The sequence below is a fragment of the Schistocerca piceifrons genome, chromosome 2 (genome assembly GCF_021461385.2).
Source record: "Schistocerca piceifrons isolate TAMUIC-IGC-003096 chromosome 2, iqSchPice1.1, whole genome shotgun sequence".
Classification (NCBI taxonomy): Eukaryota; Metazoa; Arthropoda; class Insecta; order Orthoptera; family Acrididae; genus Schistocerca; species Schistocerca piceifrons.
Genome location: NC_060139.1, coordinates 707112593 through 707134993, shown reverse-complemented (window position 1 = coordinate 707134993; position 22401 = coordinate 707112593). Strand labels below are relative to the sequence as shown.

General features: G+C 39.1%; 1 protein-coding gene across 1 annotated transcript in view; it reads right to left on the bottom strand.

Annotated features, from left to right (window-relative positions):
- The window catches only part of LOC124775767 (rho guanine nucleotide exchange factor 12), a 1141602-nt gene that overhangs the window by 26753 nt on the left and 1092448 nt on the right, over window positions 1–22401 (bottom strand). The window contains exons 29-31 of the mRNA XM_047250599.1: window positions 13706–13834; window positions 9302–9501; window positions 6935–7117 (exon numbers count right to left, since the gene is read on the bottom strand). Of these exons, the coding sequence (XP_047106555.1) occupies window positions 6935–7117; window positions 9302–9501; window positions 13706–13834 (512 nt within the window). The remainder of the gene's footprint in view (window positions 1–6934; window positions 7118–9301; window positions 9502–13705; window positions 13835–22401) is intronic.

The window sequence follows — 22401 nt, the reverse complement described above, 5'->3', positions numbered from 1 at the left end:
TTGCTCAAACTTCCTTTGGGTAGTAGTATTTGCATTCATTTTTCAGAATATTTTGGATCCAAGATTGAATGTTGATTCCAGTGGTGCTCCAAACCACCATACACTGTATTACTACACACAGGTCACACATTTCTAGCACATAAGCAGCTATTATACTGGGAAAGGTACAAAACGCACTAACTTTATGACCTACATTGCAGTCTGAAGTGTTTTACTTTTGTTTCATGAGTACAGTGGCATGAACAGCTCCAGTCCAGCACACAACAGATAGTGACAAAGCTATTGACATGCAGGGGTCTGAGCACACAACAGTACTCAAAATCGAGTCAATGCTGTGTTTACCAGTGCACACTCTCCACAGTGAACAACTCTCTTTGAATAATTTCTTTCACACACGCACCACTGTCTTAGGGGCATGTCTATTTAAGCTGAAATAACACAACGGGACAAATCTCTTTCCAGAAACTGACTATTCTGCTGCCCTTTTCGAACTCACATGCCATAACAGTGTTTAACACTAGTAAGATATGCTGTTGTTTGCTCTTATCCCTCCATTTGACAAGATGGCAGACACTGACCTTTGGAGTAACATAAGAAAGACTGCTGCTGCTTTTTTTTCAATATGGCATCTGTTAGCAATCTTCCTAACTTTTTGCACCATTTATTTCTGGCACTGTTCTGCACGTGCCTTGAACTTTTATTATTTTGGACTATTATTTATGGGTCCTGTTACTTTCATGAACACTGCTCATCTCAAGTATCAGTATTTTATTTATTTATCAAACAATGGAAAATCCAGGATGGAATGTAACAATATTGTGAAAAGCAAAGTTGTTACCATATAGCAGAGATACTGTCACAGATAAGCACAAGAAGACTGTCAAAGTGTAAGCTTTCGGCCATCAAAGGCCTTTGTTGAAAACAAAAACACACACACACACACACACACACACACACACACACACACACACACACACACACACACACACACACAAACCTACATGCTTCTGAATCTACTTACTTTATTCATCTCTCGGTCTCCCTCTATGATTTTTTTACCCTCCACACTTCCCTCCAATACTAAATTGGTGATCCCTTGATGCCTCAGTACGTGTCCTACCTACTGATGCCTTCTTTTAGTTAGGTTTTGCCACAAATTCCTCTTCTCTCCAATCCTATTCAGTACCTCGTCATTAGTTATGCAATCTACCTACCTAATCTTCAGCTTTCCTCTGTAGCACCACATTTCGAAAGCTTCTATTCTCTTCTTGTCCAAACTGGTTATCGTCCATGTTTCACTTCCATACATGGCTACACTCCATACAAATACTTTCAGAAACGGCTTCCTGACACTTAAATCTATACTCGATGTTAACAAATTTCTCTTCTTCAGAAACGCTTTCCTTGCCATTGCCAGCCTACATTTTATATCCTCTCTACTTCGACCATCATCAGTTATTTTGCTCCCCAAATAGCAAAATTCCTTTACTACTTTAAGTGTCTCATTTCCTACTCTAATACCTTCAACATCACTCAATTTCATTAGACTACATTCCATTATCCTCATTTTGCTTTTGTTTATGTTCATCTTATAATCCTCTTTACAAGACACTGTACATTCATTTCAACTGCTCTTCCAGGTCCTTCGCTATCTCTGACAGAATGACAATGTCGTCGGCAAACCTCACAATTTTTATTTCTTCTCCATGCATTTTAATACCTACTCCGAATTTTCCTTTTGTTTCCTTTACTGTTTGTTTAATATACATTCTGAATAACATCAGAGATATGTTACAACCCTGTCTCACTCCCTTCTCAACCACTGCTTCACTTTCATACCCCTTGACTCATAGCAGCCATATGGTTACTGCACAAGTTGTAAATAGACTTTCACTCTCTGTGTTTCACCCCTGCCACCTTCAGAATTTGAAAGAGAGTATTCCATTCAACATTGTCAAGAGCTTTATGTAAGTCTATAAATACTAGAAACATAGGTTTGCTTTCCTTAACCTATGTACAGTGGGGGCCGATACTGAATGGATTTAATAATATAAAATTTGATTTTTATTTTTCACTTGATGTTTGTCAGTGCCTTCTGTCTCGCGGCTAGTTGCAGCAGATTAGTCATGCTGCAAAACCGCACAGAACCACTTTGAAACTCGCGTGTTGAACCATCAGCAGCTGAACTCACGTGTTGCTGATGAGGTAATGCTACCGAACTGCACGTGTACTATTTGACCGACCAATTGGGAGGGTTGGAGGTGGTCATGTGGGGGTGGAACTCTAGCCAGCCGTTGAGAGTGGACACCGTGTCCGCTCTCTTCTGCTGGCAGCTTCCAACCCGACCAGACGTTCCCCTCTCCTGCTCCCTTGGGTGGCAGCCCACTCAGTTTCGGCAGCTTCTCTAGGCCTGCCTTTCTTTACTACATTAAACAACAATGCTCTCATAAAAATGAATAACTCCTTCACCTCAGTGGGTGCCTACTGCTTTCACTTCCTCGCCAATCCTGACTTGTTAACACCTATCTTCTAATGGAAGTCATAGGATCAGTCAGTATTGCCTAGTGTGTTCCAACATTTCTACAGAATCCAAACTGATCTTCCCCAAGGTCGGCTTTTACCAGTTTTTCCATTCATCTGTAAGGAATGTTTGTCAGTATTTTGCAACTGTGACTTACGAATATTAAACTGATAGTCCATTAATTTTCACACCTGTCACCAACTGCTTTCTTTGGAATTACTATATTCTTCTTGAAGTCTGAAGGTGTTTCACCTGTCTTATATATCTTGCTTGCCGGATGGTAGTTTTGTCATAGCTGGCTTTCCCAAGGCTATCAGCAGTTCTAATGTTGTCTACTCCCGGGGCCTTTTTTGACTTAAGTCTTTCAGTGCTCTGTCAAATTCTTCATGCAGTATCATATCTCCAATTTAATCTTCATCTACGTGCTCTTCCCTCAAGTACACTGCCCTTATATAGACCCTCCATATACTCCTTCCAGCTTTCTCCTTTCCCTTCTTTGCTTAGGACTGATTTTCCATCTGAGCTCCTGATATTCATACAAGTGGTTCCCTTTTCTCCAAAGGTCTATTTAATTTACCTGTAGGCAGTATCCACCTCGCACCTATAGTGATATATGCCTCTACATCCTTACATTTGTCTTCAAGTCACCCTTGATTAGCCATTTTGCACTTCCTGTTGATCCTCATTTTTGAGACGTTTGCATTTCTTTTTGCCTGCTTCATTTACTACATTTTTATATTTTCTCCTTTCATCAATTAAATTCAATATCTCTACTGTTACCCAAGGATTTTTCCTAGCCCTCGTCTTTTTGCCTACTTGATCCTCTGCTGCCTTCACTATTTCATCTCTCTAAGCTAACCATTCTTCTTCTACTGTATTTCTTTCCCCCTGTTCTTGTCAATCATTCCATAATGCTCCGTCTGAAGCTCTCTACAGTGTCTGGTTCTTCCAGTTTATCCTGGTTCCCATCTCCTTAAATTCCTGCCTTTTTGCAGTTTCTTCAGTTTTAATCTACAGTTCATAACCAATAGATTGTGGTCAGAGTCCATATCTACCTCTGGAAATATCTTACAATTTAAAACCTGGTTCCTAAATCTCTGTCTTACCATTATATAATCTGTCTGAAACCTTCCAGTGTCTCCAGGCTTCTTCCATGTACACAACCTTCTTTAATGATTCTTGAACCAAGTGTTACCTGTGCAAATTTCTACCAGGCTGCTTCCTCACATTCCTTACCTCCAAGGCCATATTCACCTACTACTTTTCCTTGGCTATTAAATTTTCGTCTCCATTAACTATATGAATAATTTCTTTCATCTCATCATACATTTCTTCAATTTCTTCATCTGTGGAGCTAGTTGGCATATACACTTTTACTACTATGGTAGGCGTGGGCTTCATGTCTACCTTGGTTACAATAATGCCTTCATTAAGCTGTTCATAGTAGCTTAATTGCATTCCTATTTTTTTATTCATTATTAAACCTACTCCTGCATTACCCCTATTTGATTTTGTATTTATAACCCTGTATTCACCTGACCAGAAGTCTTGTTCCTCCTGCCACCAAACTTCACCAATTCCTACTATAACTTAAATGTATCCATTTCCCTTTTTAAATTTTCTAATCTGTCTGCCTGAATTAATAAGTATACAAGATAGACGTTTTCCAATACAGAGAGTTCTGGGGAAAGGAGATTTAAGGATACTGCAGCAGCTAAGCTGAACTTTATTTGCCACAATGGACCACCCGAGTCATTACATGTTCAATTTTTCTCTGAAAGTTGTAGTGTTTGGTTCTTTTCATTCGCCCAATATCATTTCATTCTTTCCAATTGTTATTTTCTCAATTCATCTGTAGTGTCTATAGCACTTCGAAGTATCACTTCTGCTGAAATTTTGAGGTTCTTACGAGGCGTATCAATTTTATCTTTGCTCTCTGCACCTAATATTTGGCAACCAGTTGCTTTAAGTCCTTGCTGAATTCCTCTGATACACTGGCCTCCTGTCTTCTTTCAAAGAATTCTCATCACAAATTGTAAAGTCCAGTGTTCTTGTAGTCACAAGATGTGAAAGAAAAGATTGTTGTCCTCATTGTGCTAGTGATTAACGAGAACTATTTGGAGGATTCTGTAGATTCCTTCAATGTCTTGTTTTCTATTTATGGAAGTTTTGATGGTTTTTCCTTTCAGTTTTGAGGAGCTTATCAGTTCTTCTTTAATATTCAATTTATAATAGAGTTTCACAAGCATAAATGGTTTCTGGCAGAGTTTCGGTTTTATAGTGTTGGATCTTAGTGTCTATCAACAAGTATTTATTATTACATGCTGACCAAGTTAGAAATGGAATCTCTTTCATTTTGTTGGTTCTATTCATCCGTGTTTCTTCCTCACCCACATTACAACTGACAGTTTCTTCGAAGTACTTAAGCTGTAGCACTGCGTAAAGCTTTTGATTATTAATAAAGACTGGACTTATTCACAGACATTTCATGGACCTTTCATGGGCATGACCTGTTTTCTCAAAGGATACTTTTAATCCTATTTTTATAGCCAATTTTTGGTAACTGATGATGTGAGCATGAGCTAATACAGCAAGAGCTTAAAGAGGTAAATCATGTGCAAACCCCAGGCAGTTTGTACTTATTGAGGGTTTTGCTCTAATTTTATTTTAGGTGGGTTTTCTTTTTGCTAAATCTTTATAATGTCCTCGAGGGCTACACAGAAAAGCAGTGGGAATAATTCATCTCCAAAGCAGAGACTAATTTTCAATTTGAAAGCTTTTGAAATTTATTCCGCAAACTATACCTTGGAATCTGTGTCGGTTAAAGTTAGTTCAAACAATGGAAAATCCAGGATAGAATAATGACAATGTTGTGAGGAGGACAGATTCCTTCTCACCACAATTTTCTTCTTTCACGTGGGTGTTTTTAATATGTTTATGTTTTGTCTGTTTGTGGACTTCTCTCGTTTTAATTGTTCTAAACTTGATTCTTCTGACTTTTGGGCTTGCCAGTTCATGCATGCTCGGTGTACTTTCTACTGCTATTTGTTTGCCTCTCCTACCTTTCACATTCTCTCCTCGAATTTATTGGTGCTAATTCTTCTACTATCAGTTTTCATTTGATTGTCAATCCTTGTAGCAATTTGGTGTTGACAGACTCTTCCCTCATTTCCTCTAGTATTATATATTTTTTTATTAATTTGGTGTGTGAAAATTCTAATGTTTTTATTTTGAAGTTTACCGAAGGCATTTATTTTATTTTGATCTTTACACAGTAGTGATTAAATCTTATTTCTGTAGCCCTGAGAGTTGACCACCTTCCAATGATACCTCCGTACCATCTTTCTTGTCCCAGTTGTGCACTGAAGTCACTGAGGATAATTTTAATGTTTGGCAGAGAGAGAATGATTTAGGTTTGATCCAGGAGATGCCAAACTGTGTATGTTTCTTCTCTGTCCCTCGATTCAATGAGTCTTATTTGCAAGTCTGGGAAGTTGAGATTGTAGGAAAAGTGACTGTTAAAACTAGTTTTTTGAAAACAGCCGCAGGTGCAACTTGTAGCTGTTTTCAAAAACTAAACTGAGACTTTAACTCTATAATTAAATCAAGGATTTTTGAGGTTTATTAGAAATCCATTTCCAAACTGTGGCCTATTTTTTATGCCTCACTTTCTTTGTAATCTCTTAATAAAGCCAGCATCCTTTTACTTCCCTAAGGTTTCGATCACTTTTTCTAATTTATTGAAGGGTGGCGATTAGAATTTATGTTTGTTCATGATATCAGTAATTATCTCTTGATGAATTACATGGACTACAACCATAGATTGCAGGAAAAGCAGCATCTGAATTTGGTGGGCTGTCGTTGAGCATGTGATGATTGATCAGAGCATCTCAAAATCTAACATGCACCACACACATGCTAAATCTTCACAAAACTGAACCTATTTCATTCTTCTCAACATACAATGTAAACACTCAGGAGTCGAATTGAGAAATTAAAGATTACCCTAATAATCTTCAGTTAAATAAGTTGTTCCTTATATTTTACATTTTTTATGCTACTAAGTATTTTTAGTACAGAAGCAATTAAAACCAGAACCTCTTGTCAACTACTGTATCAGCACCATACAAGTTAATTGTCATGACATGCATAATTCCATGTCAAGTTGTCCATGATCTCTAGACATTCCAGACAAATAACATTAACAGTTAAGCCCAAAAAGTTTATACAAAGCACAAGTAGTGATTAAATATTACCTGCTTAATGAGATGAAAAATGCATGAGACTCAAAGACAGAATGAAGACAGACAGACACACACACACTATCTCTGCCAACTTATTACAACACCACAAAGATGCAGCAACAAAACGAAGCCAACACAACAGTCCGCGAACAAAGGAAACACAATATACCTATGGGCATGATGACAGGTTCAGCTGTTAAGACTGGTCGGTGAGAGACGATGACCTCACATGGCTGCACCAGTGGGCTCTCCTCTGTTGTCAGACGTACCGGTTCATGCCGCCGACGCATGGCTCCAGGTGATGGAGACATGGTAGGGGCCGGACCTGGAGTCGGGGAGGGCCCACGCTCGCCTGCACACCCACCAATACCGTATATGCAAAGACAAGGCACGACACAGAGACAAAACACTCACACATAAATGGCAGCAATCTTTCTTCCCAAAATATTATATGGCCAGAGAGTGGATACAAATTCTCCCACTTCTTTCAGTCCTAATCGAGTTACAGCTCTTTCCTTTCATCTTTTAAAAAGTATTCTTTCTTAATGCTTGTTTTGTTAATCATTTGTCAGTTACTAAAATAATCCTAATACATAAGCATTACACAAACATTTTCAAGCATTAACAGGAGAAGAATAACAGAACATGTCTCAGTATGCAGATGCACGGAAATCCCATGTCATAACAGATGAGACGGTAAATAGTTTACAAAGACAAAAGCTAAAGGACAAGGAGCAAGTGACAAGGAACCATGTTCAATACCCACGAATCACAAAAATTGCATTTTGATCCTTGAAATGATTTAGAAGAATCGATTAATTTAACTGTCAACAGGAAAGGAGAGGACCCTGTCAGTTGGCAGCTGATGAGAAACTCAATATCAGAAAAATCGCAGATGCAGAAGAAATAATGATAGCACTACAAATAAATGTAACTAGTAGCAGAGTTAAAAGTACATTTAAACCAACAAAAGCCAACTTGTAGTGACCCCCAAGGAAAGAAATGAAAATATAACCATAGCTCTAGAGCACAAAATCCGAAACAAATGTTTATGTAGAGACACAAAAATTGCGCGACTTCTGAAGAACTGCGAATCGTTCAGCATGAGAGATAGTGCAATTATTTTTATTCACAAATAAAGTACCTTAAACCATTCAAATGGCAGTAGCTAACCAGCAATTACCAGTTTGTAGAAGGAAGTTGTCTTTCCTGACACTACAAAATGTAAGACAATCAGAACATACACTGCAAAAAGTTTACTTTAGAGCACAGTGCAGGTCCCATCGATAAGCTCTAGGTAATACCAAAGCTGCTCTCAACAGATGTATAAATGAAAACAGCACATGATACAAATAATAGAAATGAAAATTTCAGTAACAAAGCACTTGCAACAGGGAACTGGCAACAAGCTATCGGCAATACAACTACATGCCAGACTGTGTGTGGCATTGTGATTTAAGAAAGAATAACATTTAAAACAATGTTAATACAGCAATTCTCATTAAGAACTTTCTTATTATTGTAAATGTGTGACCTTTCTCAGCCATGTTGTCAGATGCAGAACAGTTTTAATTTTGGGTGGGATGCCTTCCAGCTACTTCATGCGGCCTGCTTAAAGGAATCATCCTACCATTCCCGTAGACTGGCTTACAAAGGCCACTTAGATTAACAGTAAGCACAGCTTGAATTGAATCCCAACCCAATTCTTTAGCTAGGAAACTCTAGGGAACTTTTTTTAAGAAATTGCATGCCGGTATACAACTAAGACATGCCTGCAAAGGTGATCATCAAATAAGAATATTTTGCTGAAACATTATGTTGAAGCGATGTCCAGGTCTATGACACACAGAAATTAAGTTGCAAAAACCAGTGAACAATTAATTAAAAGCCTGACTTTCGTAAGTATAAAACATTACTGAATCAGTATGTTTTCATATGTTGTATGTTAAAAATGTGTTAGTGGTATTATACTGTATTAATGAAGCACACAAATATACAGTGAAAGAGAGGCCAATATGTTACATAGCTGCATCACATACACAATATTAAGGTTTAATTGGAAAAAAAATAAAAAAGCTTTTACTGCTACAGCAATGGTATTATGCCATGTTTTGCAAAGGCCTCTGGTGTACAGCTTGCTCTACTTTCATATTCTTGGCTAATAAATGGACACTGTACACTGAAATGGTTACAGAAAATAATTATCAGCTAATGGCTGTTACCTTCAGGAATTATTATTATCTGTTACAAAGTGTGCTAAAAGACTGAATGCAACAACTTTAAAGATTATTCAAAGTAAAAGTGTCAGCTAAAAAGAGACATTTAGAACTTTGTCATCTGGCAGTAAACAAAATACTCTGAAGCCTTCTTTTTCCATCCCACTCAAAGTAACACAATCGCATTCTGCAGTTTTCTGTAATTAATATTTCGTACACAATAAACACAAGCTGTTAGCAACCACCTCTACAAGCTTCGCTCAACCCAGAGTCTCCTTAAGTGAATTGGACATATTTATGTAGCTGAAGTGTATACATACCCATCTTCCTGGAGAGGGCAGCTTGTGGGTCCAGTTCTGCACCGGGCGATGCAGAAGGTGACGCAACTTGTGCACCAGCAGGCTGCTGGGTTGGGGCCGCTGCTGTGGCACCTTCCGATTCACTAGTGGAAGTGGCTGCAGTTGCTGACTGACCCACAGCTTCTGCATCTTTAGTACTATCTGACAAGCTTTCATCATTTCTGTAACAGTGCAGTACAGATATTTGTAATGAAACATTTGATTCATATGTACCATTTATGCAGAAGTTCTGTGATCTGCTTTCAATGAACATTAAAATGAACTACTCTCAGGTCAAGCATAGATGCTGCTTCTGGTAGGATTTTAGGAACTCAATAGCCTGGGTCAAAGGCAAGGCCAATTGCCTAGCACAAATTTTTTCTGTTAACACGTAGAGCTTCATTAACTACTTATGCTGCGTGTATGACATTGAGAGGAAACAGTGATAATCCGCACAGTGTTTGCAGTAAGCACAATTCAGAATAAGCCAGGCCATTTACATATGCAAATACTTTACGGGAAGTTCCAGAACAGAAAAGAAATTTTTTTCACTTTTTCGGATTTTTACCTAATTTTGAAATTTGCAATTTTCCAAATAAAATGATATGTATATCACTTATAAACCCACATAGGAAGTATTTTATTTTATTTTTTAAAATATAATCTACACCAGTTGAAAAAGTTAAAATTTTTACATGCATTACTTCAAGATCTAATAAAATCAGTAACTTTTAAATAGAAGACTGTGGATTTCTGTGTTATAAAGGTTAAATTACATGTTTGTATTGGCAGCACAGTCAAAAACAGTATCGTATTGTTTCATAGTATAAACATGCATTGTATGTCGAAGTGCTAATGTTTTTCTGAGGAAAAGTGACCTACAGATTGGTAAATCTCTCAAAAAGTAAGTATGATGTGAAAACCAATTGTTTTTAAGAAACATGGGTTTCATGGTAATATATTTTCGAATAAATGGAAACATTGTGTTCAACATGTGGCATGTGAAGTTACAGACAATGAAATACAGGCAATCTCTTCAGTATCTAGAGAAACACTCATTAGTGCTTTGAAGGTTACAAGAAAATGTTGTAATAAAGAGTTTTCTCAAAACAAAATTGATGTAAATGGTAAGTTACGTTATATTCTGATAGGTTTACACATCCTAACAAGGGTGTTAGATGAGTGTGTGTGTTGTAAAATATGTGGAGAGCCAGTTAGTTTACATGAAGTCAGTGAGGTATCAAATGGACTAGCCAAGAAACTTATAATTAATTGTGTCAGTTGTAAATATAATCATTCAGTTTAGAATTCTGATAAATGTAAAGATAATTATTTTGAAGCAAATGTTAGGTGGTTTTATGGATTGAGAGCTATTGGCAAAGGACACACTGCAGCAGAAACAATGTATGCCATGATGAGTATGCCACACCCACCTTGTAAAATTGACAACCATGCAGGATTTATTGGAGCTGCTGTGGAATCTGTTGCATGTGAGTCAATGAAGTGTGCTGAAAATGGAGCTATTGAAATAAATGATGGTACAACTGCTATACCAGTAGATTTTGATGGCACTTGGCAGAAGTGCGGCTACAGTTCTACGAATTCTGTTGCTACAGTGACCAATGTGGATACTGGACAGGTAATAGATTTCCAAACTTTTAACCAAACATTGTTTTAAGTGTAAATCAGGGACTGAAGAAGGGCATATCTGCGACAGAAATTATGAAGGAACAAGTGGTGGTATGGAGGCCTCTGCAGCTATTGAAATTTTTAGTCTACCTGTGAACGAAAGGGGAGTGAGTTACACTAAGTTCTTACATGATGGAGACTCAAAAGTATAACAGTGTAGTAGCCGCTCAGGCTTATGGTGAGAAGATTATCACAAAACTGGAATGTGTTGGTCATGTCCAGAAGAAGATGGGCAGCAGGTTGAGGAAGTTTAAACAAAGTTTGAGAGACAAGAAACTTTCTGATTGTACATCCATAATAGGCAGGCTGACAGACAGAACGATTCATGAACTTCAGCAATGTCATGGGATGCACTTTAGAAATAATACTGAGGATTTGTTGAAAGTAAAAGCAGGCAGTACAGCCAACTGCTGCTGGGATGGAATTTTTATGGCTGAATAAACTGTTTGAGTACTGGGCATTGTGGTAATCGCACCATGAAGTCCAGGAAGGCAAAGGTGGTGTACTGGTTTTTGATCAGTTGACAGTCTGTGGAAGTTTCATGTCAACACCTACAGTGGTTCCTGGAATACAGGAAAGCCAAGTCATGAAATGTAACACTGCGGGATAGGGCATTCCAAGCCCCCCTTAAATTCATGAAATGGAAAAAAAAAACTGATACAAGAGAGAGAAAATTAAGATAGTAATGTTGTGACAAATACAAGTTTCTGTATGACTAGCAGCAACCTGTTTTTTTTTTTTTTTTTGCGCTAATCAAGAGCAGTTGCATTAATCATTAAACTATGCGAGCATGCCTCCAGGCCCAGCTAGAACTCTGACTGATTTTTCTTACAATTACTTTCAAAAACTACACTGACAAGCTCTCTTAAGTTACTAGAGGAAATATCAGTGACAATCGGAGTGAGTTTGGGCTCAAGTCACAGTCAGATGACAGACATGTGAAGTGATTTCTTGGGCTAAGCAGTGTTTCCCTATTTCAGTCCTAGTCTAGCATGAATTTTCGTCCTCTGAAAGTTATTTTGTCAATCATGAGTTCTCTGGATCTGAAGAAGTGCAGCGCTTGTTCTGTGAAGAGGCGTCTTTCAAACCACAAATGTATGGAGCAATTCTTAAAGTAACTTCTGTCAGTGGCAGCTAGTTATCATGTGCTAATGTACTACAACACTATCTAAATATAACACTAACATTACACCATTTCTCTTCAAATGTAAGCTACAACTTCTAGAGACACCAGACTGCTATTATGGGAGTCAAAGGACATGAAAAGGAAGCAGTAGTTGAGAATTTGTGAGACAAGGAGACAAGTTTCTATCCAATCTTCTCTCAGTGTTATTCATTCAACCTGTACATTGAACAAATAGTGAAGGAGACCAAAGGCAAAATTTCAGAAGTGAACTTGCATTTATGGAGAAGAAATAAAAACTTATGTTTGTTGAGGGACAGTGTCATTCTGTGAGACACGAAGACTTTGAAGAGCAGTTGAGTCGCATGGATAGTGTCTTGGAAAGGAGTTTTAAGATGCAAATGAACAAAAGTAAAACAGCTGAATTAAATTTGGTAATAGCAGACGTGTTTTGCCATTTGAGCGCCCAAATTACTGATAGTGGTTTAAATGGAGAGGATATAAAATGTCAACTAGCTAACGGCAAGAAGCACATTGCTGGGAAAAAGAAATTTGGTCACTTCTAACATGAACTTAAGTTTTAGGAACTCATTTCTGAAGATATTTGCCTTGAGTGTAGCCTTTTATGGAAGCAAAATGTATATGATAAGCGAATCATACAAGAAGAGATTAGAAGCTTTTTAAATGTGGCGCTATAGAGGAAAGTTTAAAATTAAAACAGTTAATGAAGAGATATTGAACTGAATGGGAGGAAAAAGAAATTTATGACACAACTTGTCTTGAAGAAGGGACAAGCTAACAGGACAGAACGTGAGACACTAAGGAATAGTCAGTTTGGCAATGGAAGAAGTGTAAAGGGTAAAAATTGTATGAGGAGACAATATATCACACAGACTCAAATCAATGTAGGCTGTGGTAGCTATGCAGAGATTCCACAGGATTTACAAGCATGGTGAGCTGCATGTAACGAGTCTTCAGACAGAAGACAACCAAAACAATGTCAAATACCATGTCATATATGCATCAGGTTACCAGTATACTCCACAATGACCACCTGGTATCTTTTCAGCAACAAAATATTTGCAGTGACATTAGAATTACATAAAGTTCTTTTAGTACTTATCTAGCTATGAAAGGTCACTGGCGTGCTCTGAAACATTTTCAAAATGTATTTCAAGTCCAAGACACCAATTAAAAATGGCTTCAAGTTAGAGATGTTTACTTATAATTGTCCATATTGTCATAAGCTAAAATACTGGTATTTAATGCTTCTACATAACATGGTGGTATCTTCATACATATTTCTTTTTGTCTTAATTACTGTAACTATTCTTCAGCACTGAATGTATTCTGTCTCCTCTGTTTTTACACACTGTCATAATCTGAATTTAGTCACGACTGCTCTTTTGGAAATCATCCAATAAGGTGGAACCACCTATGCTTGTCAGTTATAAAAATTAATAGTAAATGTATCTTTACAAGATTGGTTAAGTTTCCTGGCAAAACAACACACCAAGGAAGCATAGGTATTTCAACAATACTGTTTTGGAGACATCTGGGATATTCACACTTACTCTTTGGTTGCATCAGCACCTTCTGCATCAGGTGGCCCACTGGAAGCAGCCGGTGGTGGCTCGGGCCGGCGCCCCTTGCCATCCCTCGTCTTATACGCCTCCGCTGCCTCAGATATGTGTCTGAACCACCTGCAGCAACAAAATGAAATTTTCATTGCACAACAACAATACAGACTTGTCTTTTGTAACATTGGTTAGGCCATAACTACAACTTATATATGATGTATATGAATCAAGGCCTAATGTAACACATGTAAGTAAGTGCTTCACAAATTAGAACCTACGAGCAGTTTTCAGTTGCATTTACACCTGTTGACAGAAGTTATGTACACCAATGTGTGTCTATTTGGAAAATTTTTCATATCTGGACTTGTTTAACAATGGTGAGAACAATAGTAATTTTCATTTTTACATATATAATTTTCTAATTAGGTTTTTCCTCTTCTTGGCAACCTTCACCCAAGAAGACAAAAACATCTGCCCATGAGGGACATTTATTCTTAAGAGCTAAGTTTTAAAATTTGATACTTTTTTGTGGCATTAAGTATATTCCTTCATAAGTTCACACTTAACATTTTACAACATTTCTGTTACTTTCTCCTATAATATAAAATGCTGTTATTTGCATTAACCTGTTTCATATGTACACACTTCTACCCTCACTGGCAATCCAGTTGTAGGTGCCTCCTCCATTAACTATATTCCAGCATACGTTATACTATCTTTTGCATCCAACTGGTGAGAAGACACCTGTTTGCGTTACCTACAACTAAGCATATCTCGTTGTTTAATTTGTGATACTTCTAATGTCTGGGCATAAACACAGATAGGCAACCAGTAGCTGCTGACTCATTTCCAAAGATTTTATTTTTTAAATAAAAAAGTCTCTAAAGAGAGAGACATTGAGCAATTGCAACTGGCCGACACTAGGAACTGTTTTTGAGTGCTGAACCCACTATTAACCAGTAGCCACATGGCTGTCACTGCAGAAGAGTACCAAAATAAAATAATGAACCCTGCATAGCTATAACAAGGTAACACAAGCAAAGTAAAAAGAAATGTCGTATAACCTACACCTTCTATCTTTAGAACAGAGAAAGTGGTACAATGTACACACACATTTGGGTGTCTGGACGAGGGTTTGGTGTGTGTTCCTATCATATACCAAGGATGAAGTCAGACCCACGTAAAGTGTAGATTAATTTCCCCAATTTCCCAGTGGAAGAGACAAAATTTATGGAGGTGCAGTTATTCAGTTTTCTCAAAGTGAGATAACTGTGGAAGCTGTATTAAAGTTTCCATACAGCATATTGTCAGGTTAGGTTCAAGAACATTTTACCACATAGACCACTTACTTGGTACCCTTCCTCCTCTCTCATCACTCTTACAATTTCACTTGTGTCGGTTTTTGCTAACAACTCGTGTCATACACAGAAATTTTACAGTTGTGGTATCTCTGGTGCTCTAAATAGTGGTTCGTGTAACTTGGGCCTTGAACTGGCCACGCATCACTGCATAAAACAAAACAGGCAATGAGTATGTGGCTGAAGACTGATTATGTTTCCTGCTTAATTCAGAAGTTTGTAATCAAATACGCGTGAAAATATCTGAAAACTCTGTGGGTAAAAGAATTATGGTTTTCTCACTCACGTACAACTGTTTATTGGTGGGTGCTGGTGGAAGTGCATACACAAGGCACAGAGGGGATTTGAGGAAAGACAGAACAGAGCTCTCCGAACATTACGATGCACATGCACGTGTACCATGACCCCCCCCCCCCCTCCAACACAGGCACTGCGTGAGCTACCGGATGCTCCCGACTGCCCATAATTGATATTATATTTACGGTTTGGGCAGTTTATTTAAAAAAAAAAAAAACAGCAGTATCACACACTTATCAATGCATTCCATTGTCAGTACAATCAGTGGTTAATCTCTCAGTTCTTTTAATAAATAAAAACAGGCATTCCATTCAAATATAAATTTTTTACATCACACTATGATGAGAACAAACAAAGCAACCAGCTAATTGGAAGCTGCTGAAATACCCTCCATTTGGAGTGGGCAGAAAGTAATATCAGAGTTTGGTGTGGAGGGGGGCAAGTTTTTGAGGAATGTGGAGTACACTGCATTCTCATCTGGAACTACTGATGATTCATACCTACTGAAGCAAAGAGAGCAAATTGCTGCATTATATTTGTTGGTATTAAGAAAACTTCCTATTGATTTCATAGAGATAGGACATAATTTTGTACCACAAACAGTTAAGACATCTGATCCTTTTTGGTCGGGTATAATTCTGGGTCTGATGAAACGCACTACAAGTTCAGCTGTCATAAATGACTAGGCGTCATTAAACGCGAGAAGGAAATATGAAAAAAAAATTATACTTTGTCACTATTCTGTAGTTGCTGTCACTGAATTACTTGGTGTAGCAGAACAGAACCTAGGAACTCACGCGTCAAGTCACAGCCAATGGACGGTGTTACCTGGAGGCCTGCGACTGGACGCCGGTGAAGACGCTCTTGATGGGCGACGTCGGCGTCGGCGTCGGCGTGGCCATGTCGGCGGCCGCTGTATTTATAACGGCGCGCCGCGGCGCTCTGCCCAGCCAGCAGCCGCCCATTCAGGCGGCCAGGGGGCTCCCGGAGGGGGGAGGGGGAGCGTAACAGGTTGAGGGTGGGGAACTTTCAGCAAACACACGGGACACCGCTCAGCTGGTGGCTGCAACGAGGACCAAGCTCTCAGCAGGGCACTCAAAGACTTTTTACTTTAGAACTCATTTTTTCCGTTGTCTGCCTTCGTTTTAGACCCGTCCACTTCTGTCCTACGTTTCCAGGGGAGTGGCTTCCACTCAGCCTTTACACGCAGGTATCTAGGCTGCAGCCTAGGCGACCGAACCACAAAAACATACTATTCCGCTGTGGACCCTCCTGTAATCGCACTGGACGTAGGCGTATTTGTGGCCTCCCGCGGCTGTTTCAGTGGACAGTTGTTGTGAATTAAGTCGGCAATCTCCCCTCCAATCACGCGTCAAAATTCCCAACAGCATCCGGTCAAACATGTGGCACTTCGGCTGGCAAGACCGCTACCATCTTTAAAATACTCATTGAGGCAATTTCGACAGCCTGAAGTTAGTTCCACTTTGCCGAAGACACGCTTCCTCCACACCACTTTTCGTCCAAACCGGTCACGGTTTCCCAAGTTCTTCACGGTGGTAAACGTCAAAGACGTCCTAAGATACACAGTCTGACAGCTTAACAGACGTCGTGGCCACTGCTAGCGTTTTAGCTGGAAATCCAGAAGTCAAATGCTTTTTTTTAATACAAAGTATATTTATTGGTCGTACTAATTACACTACCACTAATTCGAAACAATTCCAAAAAACTTCCAGCACTGAATCGTACATTTCATGGCTGTACGAGGCATCGTAGTACAATATCCATGTCATTCTTGCCGATTGACAATGTAAAGTTCTAGGTATAACAAGTACTGTAGTAAGACACGTGTTTCCGTATAACCTGTAGCTTTGGACAGCCATAAAATACCAACTAACAGTCGCATAAGGAAAGAGGAATTTAAATACGAAAGTGTCAGTTCATTCTTGTTTTTAAATCTCGTCAGTTCATTAAATCATTAACTCTACAGTAAAATTTCTTAGGATTAAAAAACAAACCTTAAATGCTTCGTTATACGCTCTTAATTCGGTAACTACTCTGAAATGCTACTTTTGCTGCAAGGTTTTCACAAAATTTTGCCTGGCAGTGTCTGCACCACAGGTTTAGCCTATATTCATCTATAGAAATTGCAGTTGTTTCAGAGAACATGCCTTTTTGCATGCTGCACATCGAAATTTTTATTTTTTATGCACCCAGACGCGTTTCGCCTTTTTTTTACAAGTAATCTTCAGTTCCTTAACGTTTTTTTATGAAATGGAAAGATACTTACAGGTAACTTCTATTTCATAAAAAACGTCAAGGAACTGTTTTTAAATCTATAACCTAGATGTGAAACCATAACCTACGTGTAAAAAATGGACAAATCATGCAATATTTCAGGACAACCACTGAAGATGCCTTGTAAAAAAGGCGAAACGCGTCTGGGTGCATAAATAAAAATTTCGATGTGCAGCATGCCAAAAAAGACATTTTCTTTGAAACAACTGCAGTTTATATACAGCTGCTGCGAAAATGGCCACTACAAGAAACGCACTGACTCTTGAAGTGGGTTTTCGAAAGACCTGCGAAACAATAGTGGCTACCATAAAATCTTCACGGCAGTGAACATTCACCTCCAGCTCCGAAATTTCTTCCAACTCGGGATCAGGCGGAAGTAAGTGGAAGTCTGAGTAATTCTTTCTTCAAGTTTTCATAAAACTATCGTCGTTTTACCGTACGGTAAACAATGAGAACCATCATTTTGCGTTTCAGCAAACGCTGCCAGTGTTTAAGGCAAAGGAAGTCAGGTTCAGTTTTTAATCCGGTAAGGGCAACTAGCTTCCATCTGCTGATTGATTGAAATTATTTTTGAAAATTGATCAACCATCGCTTACAATTTCTTTCCCGCTTTTGATTTCAATCAATAACCAATAGATGTGAGTTAACTTGCACAATGCGAACTCAACCCCTTTTCCTCACTTTTGATACGCTTATGGCTGCACCGATTTACATGGAGTAGTGTTACTGCTCTGAATACCGCCAATGTAATTCTCCCTGACTTGCCCCTTGGAGATTCGCTCACATCAATGTATTTAAATGTTCAAAAAAATAAAATCAGTCTACTATCACATCTCGATGCTGTCTGCTATGATACCGTGCTATTACAATTGTAGCTGTCATCGGCCCATAGACTACTTCTACAATTTCTTTGAAAGTTGTGCTCACTTATGACTTTTGACATGCAAACTAATTACACATTTCAATAGAACTAAAATAAACGCATCGTAGCAATTTTGATATAGTTTTAGTCAGGAAGGCTGTAGTGCAGTTCGGCTGATACGTAGTACCCCTGACGTCGGGAAATGCGGAAACAGTCAAAACTCATGATTTTCGATTTTAATGATACAACGTTTGTCTAAAAACGCGTCTGTATCTGTGTAAAGGCTTCGACTAAACGAGCCAAAAGTTGCTTGAGGAGTTTGTGTTACAACTCAAGCGTAAACTATCAGACTATATACATGGGGAAAGTAAACTCAAGAGTGACACAGACTCACAACCAACAAATAAACGAAACGAGAGCGACCCCATATAATTCCGCTGGCATCAGACTTTGTTTGAGAATGTGTGTGAATTTCGTCGCTGATGGTTAACTACTCATTGTACCCCTTGGAATCCTCAGTACGGCGTCAGGAGCCCTAAGCCGGACTTTTATCACGGCCGATAAAAATGTAAAAAAACCATTCTAAGGCAACTTCCTGTTCGCGCAGAAAGAAGAGTTTAATCCTAGTGATGAATATGTATAACTACTAGTTGTAGGCTTTACATATATTCTTTTAGCTGAATTAAGGGAAGTTCTGGACTGATCAACCACCAAACGGAAAGCTTTTAATCCGAAACTTACAAGAAAGGCAAATTGTTTAGAAGACGACAAACCATGAATGTCTGCAATCAAGAAGAAAAATTAGAGTGAATATGACGAAGGATAAAATTCACTTTTTCGACTTGTACAAGATTCTTCAAAAAAATTTCGCCTGATGTGATACAACAATATACGCAAAATACCGATTTTTTTTACTATTTCTTGGGCTCGGGCTTGTCTTCTGCCTGTCCTTTAAACAGGCCTCTTTCCAGTAGGTTATTTCCACTATATGAATGGCAAAGCAACAACACATTCCGTGTGTCTCGAACTTCCTTTTTTTGTGTTCTATTAGTTCACTGCACTTAGAGACGGTACTCCAAACATAAGAGATTACGACTGTTCCTCCATCAGATTGTAATCCTGCAGAAAGTTTTTAATGCATTGGGCCAGCACCGACTCAAAAGAAGGCCTCGGCGCTGGCTCGTGACGTCACGTCAACTAGGCACGGCGAACGCCAGGTCTGTTGCACGCATACTCATAACGGCTGTTTCTCCCCCTCTGACAGAGGAAAATGTGAAACTATTGGCGATAGTTGACCAACACACATTGTTCTGAGAGATTTCTGCAATCTATTAATTGTGGAACTCATTACACTTCCTAACAAATAGTGTACTCCTGAACTTAAATTTCCACCTGTTTTAAGGATTGACATACAAAAACAACTTCATGGTACAGCAGCAACAGAATTCGTGCTTCTTTACCTTATTTGTAAATCTGAGGAAGTTACGTTTGCACTGAGTTGCTTTTACAAGAAACTGTGAATATATTGGTGCTTTTCTTTAGGTAACTTGGTTGACTATGGGGTGAGGAGCACTGAATGTTAATGAAATGTCTTGCGATTGTACACGTTGGGGAGGGGGTGGGGGACAGAAGAAGAGGCAAAAGAGATACTTGTTTCATCAAATAAAATTTTTTATCTCAAAGTTTCTCCTTCCAGTTGCAAGAGGGGAATATTTATCTTTTCTAATGCGCATGTTCAAAAAAGTTTAAGCTCAGCAGTATTTTCGGTGTATGAAGCTATTTTGTTTCCTGTTTAGAATTCCTTTCGTTGAAAACGACTGTAATCTAATGACTGGCAACAGTTGGACATTTACACATGTAAATTAGTTCACATTTCCACTGACGATGTCAAACGAAAATAAATGAATGAATGAATAAATAAATAAATAAACGAGTTAATTGTAAGAGGGTTGGGTTAAGTATCGATAACAAAATGGATCAAGTAAATATAGTTACTCGAATGTAAAATTTCCGAAGCTTGCAATGGGGCAAAGCGTCTTCTCATACTGATCTAAGTTTGTTTCGACAGGATTCGGTAATACAGAACTATGATATTCATTTGTAGCTTTACGATAGTAAGAGAATCTTTCATCAAAATAAAACTTCAGAATCCAAAACAATACCAAACATTTTGTCCAAAACTAAGAGAAAAAATGGCTCTGAGCACTATGGGACTCAACTGCTGTGGTCATAAGTCTCCTAGAACTTAGAACTACTTAAACCTAACTAACCTAAGGACATCACACACAACCATGCCCGAGGCAGGATTCGAACCTGCGAAAACTAAGAGATTTATAGTGATAAGCACGCCCAGGCGTTTCTGCCTGCAACAGACCTGGCGTTCGCCGTGCCTAGCTGACGTGACGTCACCAACAAGCGCCGAGGCCTTCCTTTGAGTCGGTGTTGGTTGGGCACCCGCTTACACAGTGTCGTTTATTCCCTTCCCACTACAGAACTAAGGTAAGCATTCGTGCAACAAAATAGCTTAATTCAGTAGATTAAGCAACTAGAGAAAGAGGAAAATTTGTTAACAGAAGACATTGCAGAAGCCCAATGGTCTGTGCATAACAAGACGACAAAGAGAATCCCGATTCTGGAGCAGGTTGACCTTCAGCCCAATTCGTGGGAATTAGATATGTCGTAACCACACTGACAACGACGAGTGCAACGAATTGCTTACTTAGCTGATTCAACAGTATTTCTTCGCGATTTCTCCTACGCCGGAGTTACTAGTAATGTTCGAAACTTAACTATGATCTACGCCTAAGACAACGGCAACACGGTGACGACTGGCGCGGGGTTACATTCCCGTGCTCCGTGCTCCGGCGGCAGACAGCGGCGCGTCCGCGCTCCTTGGCACAGAACTACACATACCAGCGGCAGCGGCAGCGGGAGCCCGCGTACTCTGGGCCGATTTTAGCCGGCGCCGGTTTACCGGAGCGGGAAGTGAGGGACGTTTATTTGGCGTGGCCCGCCAAGAACGGCCGCAATCTATCACCAAATAGTAAAGCTCAGAGACCACAAGCCTGCAAGCTAATTTACTGCACTTCCTGTCAGCCGGCAAATCCCCTTTGTGCGTCAGTTCCACGCCACGGAGATACCCACTCCTGTTCCGCCCGACTTCCGGCAGCAATTTTTATAACTACAGCACAATATCATTGGCATTTATGCTCACACTTTGCGGATCTACGTCTCTCGTGATCCCTACGCGAGTTACACGTAGATCGCGGCATAATGCTAGGACAGTCTTCTTCGAATACAGGTTCTCTAAATTTACCCAACAGGGTTTCGCGAGAACCACCTCGCCTTTCTTCCAAGGATTCTCATTTGCATTCCCTGTGAATTTCTTGAACAATGTATGGGCTATCCAGATTTGTTAACGATCCTAGAAGCGCAGCTCCCAGCAGCCTTTGAACAAATTTAAATCTCCCATTGGCCTATCCTAATGTTGATTTTAGGTCGTCATCTTTTTCTTACTCTTATCCCGTACCGTCTACATTTACATGATTACTCTGCAATACACAATGAATTGCCCGGCAAGGGTTTGTGGAATCACCTTCAAGCTATTTCTCTTTCTTTCCACTCTCGAACAGCGGGCGGGAAAAAACAAACTTAAATCTTTACGTGCGAGCTCTGATTAATCTTACTATTGTGATCATTCCTCCCGATGTAGGTGGTGCCAACAAAATATTTTCACACTTTAGGGAGAAAAATTGTGATTGAAATTTCATGAGAAGATCCTTCCGCAACGAAAAAAGCCTTTGTTTTAATGACTGCCGCACAAATTCACGTATCACATACGTGGCACTGTCTCCCCTGTTTCGCCACAGTACAAAACG